This window comes from Hippoglossus hippoglossus, chromosome 13 (genome assembly GCF_009819705.1).
Source record: "Hippoglossus hippoglossus isolate fHipHip1 chromosome 13, fHipHip1.pri, whole genome shotgun sequence".
Taxonomy (NCBI): Eukaryota; Metazoa; Chordata; class Actinopteri; order Pleuronectiformes; family Pleuronectidae; genus Hippoglossus; species Hippoglossus hippoglossus.
In genome coordinates this window covers 2,565,038-2,584,545 of record NC_047163.1, presented here as the reverse complement: position 1 = coordinate 2,584,545, position 19,508 = coordinate 2,565,038, and the positions used below count along the sequence as shown (strand labels likewise).

Here is a 19,508-nt window from a genome sequence, read left to right as displayed (position 1 = left end):
CGAACCCCCCCACCCCATCGTTCCTTGTGGATTTCCCTGAGAAGAGAGATGTACCCGACATATTTCTAACGATTAGAGCTGCAACCTGAAATGTGTCTGTTTGGTTGGACGATCAGATTTTTCACATGCAAAGTAAATATTGACACATTAGCTGCAGAAGCCTGAGAATAACAGACAGGCTGACCAGCCGAGTGTCAACAGTGACGCTCAGGAGCAGATGTCTGCTGTGATTCACAGACAGCAGAACGAGGAGGCTCCATCTTTTACTGTCGGCATCAGAGTCCTGTCGGGAGTCCTCGCTCTCACGCTTGTTCTTTATTTCGTTCTGGGTCATATCGGCTTTTGGCATTTGAATCATCTTGTCATTATCATTTTCATTGCGTGAGGAAGTTTGCAAAGTGACGCACAACAAGTGTCTTTCCGAGTCTGAGCCCCGAGTTCGTCACAGACGGATCTTCAGTGAGCCACTTCAACCTTCAAAAAGACACAGACGTTCCTGTTTGCATTAGCAGGAGAATAAATGATTGTCTTTGCACTGCAGACCTAGTGAGTGTAGCAGCTCGGAGGCTGGTGGAGAAGCTGCTGGAGAAGCTGCTGGAGCCCACGCAGCCCACCCACCCACTCACTGCAGAGGAGGACACACCTCAGCAGCCGGAGGAACACCACACCACTGTGAACGCTGACGTAACACACCTACACAGGAAATCACAGGACTGAGAGTGGTGTAGTGTGAAGTGGGGCCTGTTGTACAGCCGGTTACTCATCCGATGTGCACATACCATAATAACTCCTGTCATCTGCAGTTCACTTTACTGGAACAACTGGAAACAGACTGCAGCTCTGCAAGGAAGACATGTTTGTAGTTCTGAAGAAACTATACATCTGTTAATCTAGCTGGCACCGGAATCTGAGCCTCTAGTGTTAATATTTTACATTTTAACCATCATGTAATATTTAACATTTGACAGAGATCATTTCATTTATTCAGCAGATATTTCCACATGTAACGATCTAATATTTTACAATACATTTAGTCATATACAGCACTTGTAAAATCCAATGCAAAATTTTCAAAAGGAGATTATAACAGTTATTGCCACTTTGTATACAGAACTATTTACAATATACAGGGTACACAGCATCTGGCTCCTCCCCCCTGTGTGACCCTCAAAGGATAGGCAGAAGAGCTAATGGATGAAAGGATGGAAGGATGGATGGATGGATGGATGGATGGATGGATGGATGGATGGATGGATGGATGGATGGATGGATGGATGGATGGATGACTAAATATTCATGTTAATGCAGTTACATTATCTCTTATAAACCCAATTAGCTGGTTCTGGGTCTTTTTTCAGATATCGAACCTGTGATGTTTCTTGTATGACTTGACTTTGTACCGTCACTAAACGTGCTGTTACAAGAAGAGTTGTACAAACAGAGATTTCCTGAAGCATGGTCACGCAGCCGGTGAGGGGGAAGGTGACTGGAAACCCTGTGATGGCCTCAGTGTCGTCCAGTTTCCAGTCATCGTGAAACTCTGTCTGTGGATTTGATCGGATCCCGTGTGAGTCGGACCGGATGCTGTCCTCTGCAGATGAGTCACTGCTCAAAGTTACACATGCAGCACATGAGGGAAACCTTTAGTCACCAGAGTCTGCACCTCTGGCCCTTAACTTCAGCTCTATAGATGCTCTGGACTTTGTGCTGCTTTTTAAATGTGACCTGCATTAAGGTCAAAGCATTGTTGTGTTTCCTTTCAGCTTCACAGAGTAGATGCTTTGATTCTTCCATCTCAATATTCAATTTAAAATTCATTATTTTTACATTTTTTCATTGCCATACGTTGAACACATCAAAGTTAAAGTGCTGCTCAAATAATATAAAAGTTACTAGACTGCAACATGGAAATAATGTATTTTAATAAATGTAAATATATATAAGATAAGATTTAAGAGTACCAGAGTAATTTAAATTCAGGTATAGAGCCAATAGAAACCATATACCACGTTTTGTTTTGTATCTTTCTGTTTCATCCTTTTTTTTTGCAGCTCTCTTTCTCTCTTTCTCTGATACACACACACACACACACACACACACACACACTTTCACACTGGCATAAACACACACACACACACACACACACACACACACACACACACACACACACACACTCACCGACTGCACAATGCAAAATACAATTGGGGAAGGATTTCACTGTGGGGGAGGCTGAAAAGAGAAAAAACAGAAGGTGTGTGTGTGTGTGTGTGTGTGTGTGTGTGTGTGTGTGTGTGTGTGTGTGTGTGTGTGTATTTAAGGGGGTTCAGAATAGGGTGAGGTACAAAGAAATATGAAAAAGAGCACAGAGAGCGAGAAAGGGGGGAGGGGAGTGCGAGGTAATTTATGAGGCATTTTAACGCAGTGAGGTTTAATCTCTTCACACACTCTCACACACACACACACACACACACACACACACACACACACACACACACACACACACACACACACACACACACACACATGCACACACACACACACACAGACACACACATGCACACACACACGCACACACACACACTCACATGCCTCCTAACCCAGTTTCACAGTGTCTACACATAATTATTCAGACATAAGATCCAGTGAATATCTGCGGATTTATGCTTCTTTCTATTTTGACCTCGACTGGTCATAATTATGTTGATGATTATGTCAATGTCATTATTGATTTATCTCCCAATTATGTTCTGAATTAATTGATTCATTATTTGTGGTACTGCTTGTCACAACGTGAGGTGCTGGAGTTTGGTTTAATCAGCACATTACGCCAACAGTTTATTTTATAGATAGATTTTTCTCATGGAGAAGCTGAAACCAGTACATTTTTGGTTAAAAACCTTCTGAACTGGTTGTAAATGACTAATCGTTGCAGGTCGACATCTCTGGTTAATTCACCAGTTTAAAGCGTTTTATTTCCTTTGCTTTAGTGGTATATTTTGGTTTTTCTCTCGACTCTGCTCCACGTTTTTCAAATGTTGACTAATTATTATTTTCATATATCATTAACACCTTTAATAACCCCTCTCCCTCCGTGTCCATCCAGGAGGGCCAGCAGCTGATCCAGGAGAAGCCGGAGCTCAGTCCCGTGGTCCGGAGGAAGCTGGAGGAGATCCGGGAGTGCTGGCAGGATCTGGAGAGCACCACCCAGGCCAAGGCCCGGCAGCTCTTTGAGGCCAACAAGGCCGACCTGCTGGTGCAGAGCTATGAAAGCCTGGACCAGAGGCTGGGCCAGCTGGAGGGTCAACTGGCCTACGTGGACCAGGGACAGGACCTCACCACCGTCAACAAGCAGCTGAAGAAACTGCAGGTTTGAAGATTTAAAAGCATATTGGACAAAAGCATATTGGACAAAACCTTATGTTGACGTGGTCTTATTGTACATGTTGAACTCACTGTTATTATCCCCTCACAGTGATGACCTCATCTCATTAACATTTAAACACAACGTTGGAAAGTGACTCACAGCTTTTCTCGTCCTGCGCCTGCAACATTTTTCCGTTGAGCTTTTCATCTCATTTCAGCGAAGTCAGGCTTTTTTTTCATTTTAAAGCCGACATTAATTTTTAATTTGCATTTATGGTTTTTCAGCCTTCATGCCAACATCACTCCTACCGACGATCGTGAGATATATTGATCAGTATATTTTAAATACTGCTGCCAGGATCTTGCAGAATTAGATTAGATCAACAGATGCTGATGTCCTTTGATGAGCTAATTGTGACTGACACACTTCTATCTCCATTAGTCCTGATGTTACACACTACAATTAAAATTCCTTAGAGAACTGGTTCATCTCGCAATGTAATGGAAAACGATAAATCCTGGATCCACCACTTAAATCTGATCAGTTTGGTGTTTCAGTACTTTTTATGTAATCATGCTCACAAACCAGTAGACATGGCTGAACCACATTTGGAGGAATGGGGGTGGAGCCAAGGACACTGGATGCCTGCCACCTGCACGTATTGGATGATACTAGCTGTCAATCACACACACGCCTATATGCAAATGGAGCTTTATGGTCTATTTGACTCTAAATGGACCATAATTTACAAAATGAGGATCATGCTGTATTGAAGAAGACTTGAAACTAGAGATTGAGACGTAAACTCTTAAGGGAAAGTGTTAACTGACGTTATAAAGTGAGAAGCAGGCAGGTGTGACGCTGGCCCACACGCAGCTTCATCCATCCATGAACTCATCACTTCACCAGACATCTCCTCTCACTCTCCTCTCCCACAGCATGCCGCTTACAGCTTCTTTAACAGGCCGCCATTAGCTCTGCTTTCCCACTTCATCTTCACCTCCCAGCATCCATCCTGACACGGGGAACAGTAATCTTCATGACACTTCACGTCTGTCAACGTGCTTCTGCTGCTTCGGATTGTTTTCAGTCTCATCTTTGCTTTCGTGTCCATCATTTTTCTTAAATTTCAGCGACCCTCGTGATTTTTCTGTCATTTTAACTTAAATGATTTACTTGCAGGTTTATATAGTTTTTGACGATACTGTTATGCTAAAACAAAACTGATAATTGATGTTAAAATCTTTCTTGAATCTAATGCAAGAAAGAATTAAAATCTAAGTCAAAGAAAAGAATTATAACTAAATATCAACTAAATTGGTTGATTAAACTCACAAACAACTCATTTCTGTCACAATCTTTACATCCCACTCATCTTTATCTTCCCCCCCATGACGACATCCAATTCATTCTCTCTCCCTTTTCACTCACCTCCATCTCTCCCCTCTAATCAACACATCCTCTTTTCCTCCCTCTGTTTTCATAACTTCTGCTCTACGCCCCTTTCTCCTCCACCGCTGCCTCCTCCTTCTCCTCCTCCTCCTCCTTCTCCTCCTCCTCCTCGCCCCTCAGACCATGGAGACCCAGATGGAGGCGTGGTACCAGGAGGTGGGGCAGCTCCAGGTGCAGGCAGCCTCCATACCACAGCAGACGCAGATCAAGGGGACGGTGGCGGAGCGTCAGGCCGTCGTGGAAGCCAGGATGGTGCGTCTCATCGAGCCGCTGAAGGAGCGGCGGCGCATCCTGCTGGCGTCGAAGGAAGTGCACCAAGTCGGACGAGACCTGGAGGACGAGATTGTGAGTTTGCTGGACACGTACACGCAGACTGAAGCACATTGAAATGTCTAATGTGAAATGAAATGAATCTTTACCCGTCTTACACCCGGAACTGTTGATGAGTTTCTATGCAAACTGCACAAAAACAATAGGAAAATGAAAATCTGAAATGATTTGCTCCAACCCAACAATTCAAGCTGTTACAGATACACACACCGTTTTAAAGATGCATCTATATTCCTGTTGTATTTTGACAGTTTAATTAGATTCCATGTGTAAATATAATCACAGCCAGCAGATCATTTATCAACAGTTATCAATGAGATTTCATTTTCAGTTCTTTCTAAAAAATACATTTTATTTTCATATACATTTCTGAGCATATCTGGGACTTGACAGGTTCACGTAAATTTCTTTAATCTCTTCGACCTCAGACACACATGTATGTATTTATGTAACGGTGCATTTAAAACTACCACGTTCACAAAATCATAGTTTACAAATATTGACTCCCATGTGTTGTGGTTGTAGTTGTGGATCCAGGAGCGCCTCCCGATGGCCATGTCTCAGGAGCACGGTTGTTCGTTGCAGTCCGTCCAGCAGCTCATGAAGAAGAATCAGGTGAGGAAGTCAGAAGAGTTGGTGATTCTGACCACAGCCTTTCAGTTAATTTTGACTCCCCCTGTTGACCTTTCTCCTGTTGTGCAACATCTCATCATCTATCTTCAACAACACAGAAAACTTTCAAACTTTCCTGAACTGACTCTCGTCTTCTCCTCCAGACTCTTCAGAGGGAGCTGCAGGGCCACATGAGCAGGATTGACGACGTCCTGGAGAGGGCGGGAATCATCGCCTCCATACGCAGCCCCGAGGCAGACTGCGTCAGGGCGGGCCACGACCAGCTGGCCTATCTGTGGGCTCTGCTCTGGGCCGAGACCGAGAGGAGGCAACTGGTCCTGGACGCCATGTACCAGGCCCAGCAGTACTACTTCGACACGGCCGAGGTGGAGGCCTGGCTGAGCGAGCAAGAGCTGCACATGATGAACGAGGAGAAGGGGAAGGTGAGCGGGGGATTGACTGAAACATTCTTGGCTTTTCAGTGAACAACAACTAATAAATTGTTCATCATGTGTTAAATAATCACTGCATGGGACCTGTTATCATCAGTTCAATCAGGAGAGACTTCGATTCAACGGTTTAACAAACATTTATTATTATTTATTGACATGTGCACAAAGAAGGTGATGTGAAATTCTTTTGGCATAAGAATCCCCCCCGGGGCCGAGACACTGGTGGTGGTTGAGAAGAGAGGAGAAGGGATTTAAAGTTTAACAGCAGCCGTATGATTGGCTGGAAGAGACTGTGGTAGAATCAGTCGTTTAGAAACGCCCAATCAGCTGAGAGTGAGAGAACTGAGATTGATTGAACGGGGGGAAAGTCTTCTTGACTGAACTTATGCTGAGCTTCATGAAATAGTTTCCTCATGAAGTTTAAGTTATTAGAAGAACTACTCTGAATGCACACATTCCTGAGAGGCACAAACACATGATCTAAAATCATCAGCAGTGCAGTGTGGAAGATTTCTGCTGCGTATAGACTATTGTGTGTAAAGTAAAACATACGGGTCATTTCCTCCTCCCATCAGGACGAGCCCAGCACCCTGCAGCTGCTGAAGAAACACTTGGTCCTGGAACAGACCATCGAGGACTATGCTGAGACCATCGGCCTTCTGTCGCAGCAGTGCCGGCAGCTGCTGGAGATGGGGCATCCGGACTGGTGAGCATGTAGAAAGAATCGGCCAAGAAAATTGCAATCGGTGCATCTGTAGTTTAAAGTAAAGCAGCTGATACACGGTTTCCTGCTGCAGGTACACTCCCAGTTTTTTTGGTACGTGACCTGACACAGTTTCTCTGCTTCTTTCGACAGCGAGCAGATCAGCAAGCGCCAGTCGCAGATTGACCGTCTGTACGTGTCCCTGAAGGACCTGGTGGAGGAGAGGAAGAGCCGCCTGGAGCAGCAGTACTGGCTCTACCAGCTCAATAGAGAGGTGGACGAGCTGGAGCAGTGGATCGCTCAGAGGGAGGTGGTCGCCAGCTCGCCGGAACTGGGTCAAGACTACGAGCATGTGACAGTAAGTGTGTGGACAGATGATGGATGTGGATGAATAATTCATTTAAAAACATATTGGAAATAAAAAAAACACTCGTCTCATTTGATTTATTTATTAAGTGAAGTCACTACTGTTAACTATTATTTTACACTAACCCAAGATTTCTAGATGTTTGTCTTTCCTTTCTCAACCTCCCATCCACACCTCCAGGTCCTGCAGGAGAAGTTCACAGAGTTTGCATCAGAGACCGGCAGCGTGGGGCAGGAGCGAGTGACGGCCGTCAACCAGATGGTGGACGAGCTCATCGACTACGGCCACTCGGACGCCGCCACCATCGCGGAGTGGAAGGACGGCGTGAACGAGGCCTGGGCCGACCTGCTGGAGCTCATCGAGACCCGGGCACAGATGCTCGCCGCCTCACATCAGCTGCACAAGTTCTTCTCCGACTGCCGAGAGGTAACAGAGCTGACGTGATGCAGGGAAATGCAACAAGACACGGAAACCTGATGCAGTTGAATTGTTTGATTCTGATTAAAAACAGCTTAAAAAATTTGAAAAAAGGGAAATAATTATGCAGATTATGCATCAAAGTAAACACATCATTTAGCAGCACAGGCTGTTTTTGATGTTAAAAGAATTTATTTTTTTTCTGTCTAGTTTCTATGATGATGATGTTAACGTGATAAGATCTAGAAAAAGAGACATTCAAGCTAGCAAATTTTTTGCGGTTTATATTTTATGAACCTTCTTCAAACTACAGTGGAGTGGCAATTCAATTTGAAAAATAACATTTAGCTTCAAAGACATTTAACAATATACTCAACTCCTCTGCACTGCTTTGTGTTCTTTCAGGTTTTGGCTCAGATTGAGGACAAACATCGAAGACTGCCAGAAGTTCGGGCTCGGCAGGGCAGCACTGCCAACACCAGCACCCTGCAGAGACTCCTGCACAGCTTCGAACAGGACATACAGCTGCTGGTCACGCAGGTACAGCAACATGCACATGAGCACGTACATTCACTCGCTGCAATGTTCAGCGGCCTCGGGACTCACGCAGGGAAGAGTCACAAAGACTTCCCTCAAGATGATCTCCATGTATTAGGCCAAAGACGTTTTCTAATGCTAATTTTGTCTTTTTCCACATTCACAGCAGATGTTTGTTAAGCAAACACCATGAATTACATTCTCATCATGTGGAGGTGATGATTTTGAATCAGTAAAATCGCAATAATGACGACAGTTTTTTTTTTCATGTCTCTCATACACTCCAAAAGCCACTGTGTATTATTAGCCTGTTATGTTGACATTGTTTTCTATCTTGATGTATTTTGTTACACATAACAAAGAGTTTTGTGTTAAAGCTTTGGCAGCAAAGTTGATCTGATAAAAGTTAAATAGAAAATAGACCAATAGTAAAGAACTCTGGTTATTTGTGAGTCTGAAGCCTCATTGCAGAACAACCCTCTTACTCTGCATTTCATTGTGCTTTGTTTAGTCTCTGTCGTGCACCTGGAGAAAAGTGCATTTCACTGAAGAAAGATGCAGAATCACAGCTGTGCTTTCTCATCTCTGGTGACAGAGCCCGACTGTTTGGCCTCCGCCGAACGCAGCTGTCAGAGCAGCTGTGTTTTCTGCGTCATTCGGAAAACAAACTCTTGGTCTTTCCATTTTTTTGAAGATCTGATTCTTCCTGGTCCAGCGTAGCTTCTTGATAAACTCTGCTCTCCAAACCTCCAGGTGCGTCAGCTGCAGGAGAGTGCGGCCCAGCTGAGGACGGTGTACGCCGGCGAGAAGGCCGAAGCCATCGCGTGCCGTGAGCACGAAGTGATGCAGTTTTGGAAGGAGCTGCTGACGTCCTGTGAAGAGTGTCGAGTGCAAATCACCACCGAGACAGATAAATTGAGGTTCTTCAGCATGGTCCGAGACCAGATCATGTGGATGGACTCGATCATCTGTCAGATAGGGGCGGGAGAGAAGCCCAGGTACTTTCAACACAGGATCTGTGTCAACCGCAGGGTTAAATCAAAGCGCTAGAAGTGTGTCAGACATTAATCTATAAGGATTAGAAAAGACATTCTGCTTTCATCATCTTCGTTTGTGGTTGTTATCTCTCTTAGACTAAGCTGATAATAATAGTTGTAGTGGTTAAAGAATAAAGTTACTGATCGTGGAGAAGGATTCTGACTCAAAGGTTGGACCTTAGTATTCAGTGTGGTTCATGTTCAAATCTAAGCATTGTGTTGGTGTTTGTCTCGGTGTGTGTGTGTGTGTGTGTGTGTGTGTGTGGTTTGTGCAGAGATGTGTCCTCAGTGGAGGTGCTGATGAATTATCACCAGAGTCTGAGAGGCGAAATCGAGGCTCGCAGTCGGAGCGTTCTCAAGTGTATTGAAATGGGAAAGACCCTGCTGGCTGTTCGAAACCCTGCAGCTGAAGAGGTGCGATGAGGAAACATGATGAAGATTATATACTTGAGTGGAAATAATATACATTTAACTACTTTTTGTTTTGTACAAAGCAACTCGTTTACAAATTTTCTGTAGGAACAAGTAGCCAGCATCCTGTGGACTTTAAAGATACTGGTCTTTATTTCTAATTCAAGCAACACAGATGAAAACCCATGAATCAGATTCTTTATGAAACCTTGACTTTGACCAAAAAGTGATTTAATTTGATGGTATAAATCCTCAAATCTGGTTTTCAATCTGAATAAATGAATGATTTCAATTCTCAGATTAAGGAGAAGCTGGACAAGGTGGTTGCTAAGCAACAAGAGCTGTCTGAGAAGTGGGACAAGCACTGGGAAGTCCTACAGCAACGTGAGCACACACACAAACCCTAAATCTTACATAAACACACACAGATGTACTATAGGAGACTGTGAAGTGAAAGAAAAGAGAAGAGAAGAGAAGTTTATTTCCTTTTTGAATTGTCGTTTCCGCTCCCTTCAGTGCTCGAGGTCCATCAGTTCGCCCAGGAGGCGGTGGTGGCCGAGGCGTGGCTGACGGCTCAGGAGCCGTTCATTACCAGCTGCGAGCTGGGCGCCAGTGTGGATGAGGTGGAGCAACTGATTCGTCGACATGAAGCCTTCCGCAAAGCCGCTGCCACCTGGGAGGAGCGGTTCAGCTCCCTACGACGAATCACCACGGTAACATCATCATCACCACCACCATCATCATTACTATCATTATTTTTGTGATATCAATATCATCCACTCATGTCAAAGTCCTGTTTGACTGTTTGATACTAACACTGGTTCTGTTTTCTTCCTGCAGGTAGAGAAGTTGAAAGCAGAGCAAAGTAAACTCCCCCCAACTCCTCTGCTGGGTCGTAAAGTCTTCCTGGACCCCCAAGACGCCGCCCCGAGTCAACTCACCCTCTCCCGCATCCCGCTCTCCCCCGTCATGAGACAGACCATCTATGAACAGAACGAAGCTAGCTCCCCTCCCTCGCCCTCCCCTGCCACTCCTACACCCTCTCCTTCTTCTGTGGTTCGTCGGCTGGGGTCGACAGTCGCCCCCTATACCCCTGTGATGAATGGCTCCACCTACCGTCACACCCTGGAGGCACGGCATGGTGGCGTGGTGGGTGTGGCAGCAGGACTAGGCCAGCCCGCACCTTCCTCAATTGCATCTATTGCTACAGCCGCCATGCTAGTCTCAGCCAACCAGGCGCGAGAAGGCGTCAGTACGGCAAGAGAGCATGCGACGAAAGCCATGACTCACCTCCAGCCAGTGCAGGCAGCAAAGGAACTGGAGGTGAAATCGTCTCCGTATCTGAGGCAGCCCAAAATCAAACACATGGATGACATAGTGACGCCTCTGATCGTGGCCAGCCGGCTGGAGAAGGTGAGGGAGAGGGGGAGGGAGAGAGAGATGATGATGGGAGAGATATGTACAGAGAAAGTGGAGATGGCGGTGATGGCCGAGGTGGTGCTCCAGGAGCCGGGTCGGGAGCGTCTGCATAGCGAGCCCACCAGAGGCCCCCGGGGGTCCAGGAGTGACCCGTTGGGCCACGCCGAGCCCCAGGTCCAGACACACAGAGAACACAAGATAGAACGGCAGCTGTCCAGCGAGCAGCTGATCCAAGCGCGCAGGGACGAGCTGCCTCAGGAGGTGTGGAGGGAACATGCAGAGAGGCGGGACAAGCGGACATTAGAGAGACAAACGTCCAGCGAGCACGAGGCCCCCGGGGGCCACGAGGGCCGGCGGAGAGAGAGGGACCGCAACCGGCTGGAGAGACAGGAATCCAGTGAGCATGAAACTGCGAAGGAGCAATCAGACAGACGCTCAGCAGGAGGGTGAGACTTTGTGTGGTATTGAAGCACATGTGGAAAAGAAACGTGCAGAAACAATCGTAACTGAATATTTTCTATTTTCTTCCGATGAATTCCAGTGTGATTTTCTAATTTTCATTTTATTCAGAGCGAGAGAAGAGAAGAGATCCACCATGGCAGAAATTGTAGAGCAGCTGCAAGAAAGAGAAGCAGCACAGGTCTGGTTTTTATTTCATGAGCGTTTCATTCAAATAGGGTCAAAACAAATTTATCATACCACCACTATATCTTTTCATCAGTGTCATCATCAATCCATGGTCAGGTTTACTCTAGTTTTGTTCAAATTGAAGTTTAATCTCACAAAGGCTTGTACTGTACCCCGTGGATATTCACCACAACCCTCTCTGCCTCCAGGCCCGTGGCGAGGTTCCCCGCCTCCCTAACGGGTTGCCAGAGAAGTCTTCCCGTCCCGACCGACCCCGAGCTCGGGACAGACCCAAACCACGGCGGCGACCACGACCCAAAGAGGCGGGAGAGGCGACGACGCGGCGGTCCAGGTCCGCTCCGGCTCAGAGCAGCCCGGCAGTTCCCCAGCCGCCAGCGCACACCGCACACCAAGAGGGCTTCCTGTTCCGCAAGCTGGACATCGAGAGTCTGAAGAAGAGCACCAACAGGTGGGTGTTCAGGGTCATAATGAAGATCCCGACTCGTGGAAAGGATGAATGGGTCATGGAGGAGGAGGACGGATGCTGAGTGTCATGAGTATCAGACTTGTGCTTGGTCAAATAATACTTGATAATAACACTTGTAGTTTCATTTGGTTATTTCTCACCGAAACATAAGTAAGATTAATTCAAAGCAATTAACATAAATGTTCGATTTAGTTAAAGGATTGAAATCAGAATGATCAGATACTGTTTGACCCAAGATGGCGGCAGCACCGGTCGTATCTGCTGCTCTGTTCCTCATGACACCACAGCCGACCTCCCTCCCCCCCTCCCTCCTCTCCCAGATTCACACAGGAGCATGATATTAGCATGCCAAGCTAACACACTCCCTGCTAACACACGACGCCTCATTAGTTGCCTCAGCATATGTGTCAACACGATAGAGATGTGGTTCAGGTGAACACGGTTAGATTATTTGACATTTGGATATTTATTTATTTATCCCACAGTCACTCAGCAGGATTATGCAAAAGCTATTAAACTGATTTCCATGAAATTTAGTTGAGAGGTGGGGCGTGACCCAAGGAATTTTTTGTAGGGATCAGGATGAACGAGTGGATCTAAGAATTTCCTTTCACTTACTTAAACATGGTGGGATTTGCCGTTAGCCTTGGCGGAGGTTTGCGCTCTCAGAGCGTCCTTCTATCTAAAGCAACACGATGCAACTTCCACTTAAACCAGCAGCTTGATTAAACTGTGATGGTTCAGTGGAGTGGGTTCGATCTCCTGTGAGAAGAACTGACTGAGAGTCACAGCTTCAACTGTCACAATCAGCTGCAGCAAGTTGAAGAGTGAATCTGAACTGTGGATCAGTTAAAAAGACTCAGAGGTTATTAAAAACCAGAGTTTATCTCCAATATTCATGAACAGAGTTTGGTGGATTTGTTGCAGCAGCAGCTCTTCTGGGTCAGGAAGCAGAGGATCATGGGTAATATCCAGCATTCAGTTATGTTTCAGTTCAACACAGTCAGAGCTCAACACAATGATAGACTTGAACAGAATGAATCCCCATGTGTGGCTGCAGAGGGCGCTGTTGCTCAGTAGAAGTTACATAGTGTTGCTTTAAGATTTATATTTCCTATTGACTAATCTATCACTATATGTTGTGGTGTGTGTTGCCTGCCTCGTAAATCACTTCGCGGTTAAACATGTCAAGTTGTTTTTTCATTTAAAAAGTGACCATTAGTTGATGATCTGTATTGAAGAATAATCACATTATTCCCTCATGATTATATTTCAAATGGTCTCAATATTAATTCATTAAGCAACGCTGGTAGATTTACACTTCCCACGTTACGTTATCCTCATATCAGGCTGTGTGTCGTCACTGATCCTCAGTATTTGAAGGCAACAGTTATATGACTTCCAACAGCACAGAAATCTCACGGCATGTAAAACTATCATGCATGATGCTTATGGTGCCTCCTGATCCAACACACAGCAGCAGTGATAGGCTGATTATCACACAGACTGAGCGGCTGAGGAAAGCTGTCGGAGTGAAGGTTGAGAAAGAACTGATGGCACACTCACACACTCACACACACACACTCACACACACACACACACACACACACACACACACACACACACACACTCACACACACACACATACACACTCACTGGCCTCCACAGATGACTGCCCTGCTTCCTCCAGAGAGAGACACAGATGGCAGAAGTCTCTCTCTGCACTGCCCTGTAGTGGCTGGACTGACCACGCACCGCTATACAGCTCATTCCCCTCCAGCTCAGGACGAGTCCCACGCATGCGTCCACTCACGCCAGTGGATGAATGTCTCGTATGTACATGCCCTGCTATGTACATGTTAAGGTAAAGCATAACCGTGGCTGAATCCTGCTCAGACGTGAATCTCTGAACGGCTCCTCGCTCGACTTATTGTTTGCTCTGTTTATGTGCACATTATTACTCTGGTGTTATTCAGGATAACCAAGTTTTCTCTATGAAAATATACATCGCGTGTGAATGGTGCTCAGTCGTTATATCAAAGCGATGAAGTGAGTGAATTCAAATCGTTTCATAGACATCCATCATTTGACGATAGCTTTACACCGAAGTTTCACGTCGCTTTGAGCCTCGAGCTGTGATTGTTCTGGATTTTTCTGAAAAGCTGAAACATGTTCTCAAGGTTTTCTGTAACATGCTGAACACTATTTTAACAAACAACTATTTTTTATTAGTGTTCAACAACTCCAATGGTTTTAAGCTTCCAAATTTCATTCTGAGAAATTCTAAAGGAGGCCGTGTAGTAAACTTTAATAAGCTCACAATGAAGATTTGCCCTTAAAATTCTTGTTTTGTTAATGTTTGTTAACATTATGTGGTGCTTAAAAACCTGTGTGTAGGATTTTAACATTTCTGACCCTGATGATTCTGTGGGGATATCAAAAAGCAGCTTATTATGATCTGACCTGATTTCCCCTTCTCTTAAATTCAACAAAGGCAGATCACATGCACCACTGGTCTCCTCCAGGCGTAGTTCACAGAGGTATTTTAAATCTGGACATGAAGCTGCACTCAAACATCTGGCCCTGAATAATACCTGTATTTAGGTGTAAGCTATTAACTGGAATGTGCATGTAAACGTGCTCACATAAGGAAAATAAGAATTACAGTGATAACAGATTAATTTGTGTTGTTGCCAAAATGTCATTTAACCAAACTCCTCTTTCTCATTCCTCCTCTCGCCCTCTGTGCTGCTGGTGGCTCCTCTCGTCTCCTCCAAGGTAAGTCATATATGAGCCCCACACACTAACTAGCCTCCGTCCCCGCCGCCCCCCCCCCCTGCCCCCTGCCCCCCGTCCGTCTGTTTGTGCGTCGGTCTGTGTTTGTTCAGCAGTGTGTTTCCTCCTTCCTTCTTGGCGCTGGTTCTTCTCGCCCACCTACCTGTCTGCTCTGGTCAGGTGAGTGAGGTGTTAGCTTAACAAGAGCAACTCTGCAGCTCCGCCTGACTCCTCGCATCTCCCCCCCCCCCCAACCACCACCTTCCCCCGTGCTCCTCCCCTCCTCCCTCTTTCTCCTCCTCCTCCTCCTCCACTCTCCCTCCCGGCCTCTCCACACCACAGCAGGTCATGGGTCAACCTGTACTGCGTGCTGAACAAAGGGGAGATGGGTTTCTACAAGGATGCCAAGAATACCGCCACGGCCTACAACAACGAGCCGATGCTCAACCTCTCCCACTGCCACTGCGACGTCACCAACGGATACAAGAAGAAGAAGAACGTCTTCACACTCAAGTGAGAAACTGTTTCATACTCACATGTGCTGTTTTATAACACAGGCACGAACGTGATTTCAAATCTGATATGACATATTTGTTTTTACCTGCAATTTTGAACTTTTACATGATAAACATTGTAAGTAATGTGTCACTGTTGGTTAAACGAAATCCACTCGTGCAGTGTCTGTTCTAAACCTGCCAGTTTGGAACGGGCCTGTGTTGATACTGGTTTGCAGCTTTCTGTCTGAAACTCTCCTTTTATTGCAGAACGAAGGATGGCAGCGAGTTTTTGTTTCATGCTAAAGATGAGGTGAGATGTGTTCGTTGTTTCTATCTCAGAATAACTGACGGAGCGGCAACAGTGGATTTAGTTCCCACATCAGTTAAAGGTTTAGTGTGTAGAATCTAGTGACATCTAGTGGTGAAGGGGTCATGTTGCAGCGGAGTACTCCTCACCTCACCCTCCTCTTCCAAACATGAGAGAGAACCTGTGGTCATAAAAACTTAAAAGGTTTCATTTGTCCAGTTTGGGCTTCTAAAAAAAACATGGCTGCCTCCGTAGAGACGACCTGCTCCGGATGTAAATATAAAGTATTTAAATATAAAGTATTTAAATATAAAGGGCTCATTCTAGGGTAAAAAAAAAATAATAATAATACTAGTGAGAACATCACTAGTATTATTTTATATTTAATTTCTACCAATAGATTCCTTTTTAAACGACCGATCAGCTGATCCCTCCCCTCCCTCCCTCTCTCCTACCAGGACGACCTCAAAGCGTGGGTGACCAACATCACCGCCAGTATTACAGAGCACGAGGAGATTGCCAAATGGGGCCAGCCCCAACCAACTACCTCATCCACAGACGAGGGCACGCGCCGCGACGGCAGCAAGGCAGACAACCGGTCAGAGCGAGGCGGCGAGCGCTCGGACCGAGGCGACCGGATCGAGAGGGCAGACAAGGAAAAGGAGAGGGACCGAGGCGATAGGTCGGAGAGGTCAGATCGAGGTGGGAAGTCGGAAGCGAAGCGCTCAGAGAAGTCTGGTAAGAAAAAGTGAGCCGGGCGACAGATTGGTCGGGATTGAAGCGTATGAACTCCGGGTGGGAGGCGGGGCTGTAGACTGGTAGTGAACGCCCCCCTCCTTCTCTCCGCCTCCAACACTGTCAACAAAGAGGTTGTGTTTGGATGGAAAGTGACACACAGGACAGAGGGACTGACCCAGGCTCATTCACAGGAAGGACAGGATGAATGAGGAGCAGGAGACATCTTTCTCCCTCTCTTTCTCTCCTCTGTGTCTCTGTGAGACCACACAGAGTCACTGTACGCCCCCTGGTGGCCTTTTCAGAGAACCGCCGAGGGTGGAGTTTTGTGCTGCTGAACCCCCGGGCAGCATTGACGCAAGAGAGAGACGGGACATGCATCACGTTAACTTGAAGGCTGTTACTGATTGCTGGTTGTTTGATAAAACGTAGCCCATACTGTTCGACATACTGTTTGTTCTTTTCTGTGAGATGAGCTCTATCTGTATGTATTTCTCGTCTGTCCGTCCTATCTACTGTATCTATCCGTCCGTCCGTAAGTTAAGACATCTTACACTATGTCTTATTACTCCTCGGAAATCGAAAGAGAATGAAATTATGCCAAAATGTTTAACAAACCCACAAACTTAGAGAAACTTTTTTTGTTAACTCTTTTCTCCACTGTGTCTCATCTGTCTCGAGGTCTCACCATGAACAGACGTGGAACTCAGACTGGTTCACTTTGATACCAAACACCACTGACGCCACAGTCGTCCAAACCCATCACGAATGAATCAACACTGCTGAACAGCTGCTGTCCTGATTTTAGGAAGATGGAAAGAAAATGGTTTAGGAGGAGGAGGGGCGTACAGAGCGCAGAAACCTCTGACCCGTGCTCAGAAATTACTAGAAACACTTGAAATCTAGACGTTACGATTTCACAACGCTGAAAGTTGCTCCGAATTTTCTGAAATCTGCCTGACGAGAGAATGCCGCTGCTTCCTTTTGTTCATGTTGAATCAGGGTCAGAGATTTTCTCACGAAGATTCCTGAAGAACGGACGAGTCACATGGTGTTTTAACCTGTGACCAATTCAGACAGATTAAAAGACAGATGCACAGTTTTTGGATGATTGGTCAGAAAGAGACTTAAACTGAAGGTAATCTCTGGTTCTCAGGGGCCTCATTTATTAAAATGTGATTTGATTTTTATTTAATTCAAGTAAAGACCTGATAAAAGAAACATTTTAATGTCCCTATTTTCTGATTTGTGTATAAATATCTAATAATAATCAATTTTGATCAACTGGTTTTTATCATCAAAGATCAGTTTTCCATATATTACATGTTTGGCTTTGGTCATAAGCACAAAATCTGCATTGGGCATGTTTTTAATGAATGAGGCCCTCAGGCTGAAAACTGGCCTCATTTCATTCTCTCACATCAAACTACTTTGATTTATTCACACATCCGTTTTATACAGAGTTCAAAATAACTTTTTTGTGTGCGTGTGTTTGTGTGTGTGAGTCTGCGTGCGTGCACATGTGTGCTGCTGCCCTCTGCTCCCAGGGTCTCCATAGCTCTCAGGTTATTTATGTTTGTGTGTGCTTACCGTGTGCTTCACGTGCTCATACGTTTGTCCCCTCAGACGCCACCTTAGTCTTCCAGACACGTCCGGTCTACCACACACACACACACACACACACACACACACACACACACACACACACACACACACACACACACACACACACACACACACACACACACACACACACACATCATACAAAGGAGTATGGAACTCAGCAGGTTTAATGTGTCGGAGATTAATAACCTGTTTCCGAGTGTAAACTGTCTGGGTCAACATCTCGTCAGTGTAGCGTTAGACAGGAATGAATGACTGAATAAATGAATGAATAAGTGAATGAAGTGACACAGGCGACAGCCAGGATTTCACACTGACCAAATATTTTACAAAAAAAGGGGTTAAACTGCCTGTAAGTCCTGAGATTGCATGTTTTGCTTGGAGAGAAATCACTTGTCTTAAGAAGCTCGTCTCTGCTGCCCACTGACTCTGCATCCACACGTCGGTTCATGTTTATTTCTTGTGAACTCACCACGAAGCCATAAACCACGGGAAACAAGGACAAAAGAAAAGGATTGAGAGAAGAGTTAAAGTCTAATGAAGTGGTAAATGCAGCATGGGTTTTGTGAAGCACGAGCCACGGAGGCTGACGGGCAGATTAAAGTTTCTGTGGAAGCCTCCGGGTCAGAAAGCATTTCAAACCCTTTTTATAAATTCATTTCAGATACGAATGCTGTTTTAATATCACTGCTGCTGAATGAAGATATTCTTCATTTGGTTGTGATTTATTTTTTTCACTTAAAGTCCAACTGAAATGTGGCTGATTTATTTTCTGCTCCAGCCCAAACATCTGCTCTGTAAATCATGTCAAAGGGGAAATTCATATCATAACTAGAGCCTGACTGATATGGATGTTCGGGGATTGATACTGAAACAGATCAAAACATTTCATAAATTAAAAATACTCTGATCTATATACTTATATTGGCTGCAATAAATAGATTTTAATTAATAATTGATTGGCAATGATTCCTAAGATTCATTATCAAACTACTATGACAAAGAAATGTAACTGAGGCTTGATATTTTATTACCTTAAATATAAACCTAAATACATAATTGTTTATTCTGTAAAATAAAACTTTCTATGCTGGCAATGTAAACACTGATACTGTTTATTATGTTGTCAACAAAACAAATCTGACATGTGAGCTGGATTTGGACAAAAGTCAGATGTATCTTTGGTTTGATAAAGAAAATAACTAAACAATACATTTTGAAAACGTGATGTGATTTCAGTTGGACTTTAAACTTGCATCATCCTCTCTGATCAGGTCATTTCCTGTCTGTAGAGCCCAGGAATCCCACTGAGGATTTGTTTTATATTTTTAGAAATCATTCTTTACCTGGGTGAAG

At 45.0% G+C, this 19,508-nt stretch overlaps 2 protein-coding genes across 6 annotated transcripts in view; both read left to right on the top strand.

The window, feature by feature from the left end:
- Positions 1-19,508, top strand: part of LOC117773272 (spectrin beta chain, non-erythrocytic 1-like) — a 750,817-nt gene that overhangs the window by 39,665 nt on the left and 691,644 nt on the right. For 2 of the 5 annotated variants that reach the window (XM_034605031.1, XM_034605034.1), the window contains 18 exons: positions 3,104-3,367; positions 4,937-5,161; positions 5,672-5,761; positions 5,923-6,201; positions 6,786-6,916; positions 7,067-7,271; positions 7,461-7,706; positions 8,103-8,237; positions 8,988-9,232; positions 9,547-9,685; positions 9,982-10,066; positions 10,199-10,395; positions 10,523-11,547; positions 11,672-11,741; positions 11,938-12,197; positions 15,333-15,503; positions 15,755-15,797; positions 16,253-18,239. In XM_034605031.1, coding sequence (XP_034460922.1) covers positions 3,104-3,367; positions 4,937-5,161; positions 5,672-5,761; positions 5,923-6,201; positions 6,786-6,916; positions 7,067-7,271; positions 7,461-7,706; positions 8,103-8,237; positions 8,988-9,232; positions 9,547-9,685; positions 9,982-10,066; positions 10,199-10,395; positions 10,523-11,547; positions 11,672-11,741; positions 11,938-12,197; positions 15,333-15,503; positions 15,755-15,797; positions 16,253-16,546 — 4,104 coding nt within the window. In that variant the 3' untranslated portion in view covers positions 16,547-18,239. Of the gene's footprint in view, positions 1-3,103; positions 3,368-4,936; positions 5,162-5,671; positions 5,762-5,922; positions 6,202-6,785; positions 6,917-7,066; positions 7,272-7,460; positions 7,707-8,102; positions 8,238-8,987; positions 9,233-9,546; positions 9,686-9,981; positions 10,067-10,198; positions 10,396-10,522; positions 11,548-11,671; positions 11,742-11,937; positions 12,959-14,993; positions 15,013-15,332; positions 15,504-15,754; positions 15,798-16,252; positions 18,240-19,508 lie in introns of those variants that run through there. The other 3 variants (XM_034605032.1, XM_034605033.1, XR_004615891.1) reach the window with 3 other exon arrangements.
- Positions 1-19,508, top strand: part of si:ch211-14c7.2 — a 432,059-nt gene that overhangs the window by 81,127 nt on the left and 331,424 nt on the right. The gene's annotated exons all lie outside the window — the stretch shown is intronic.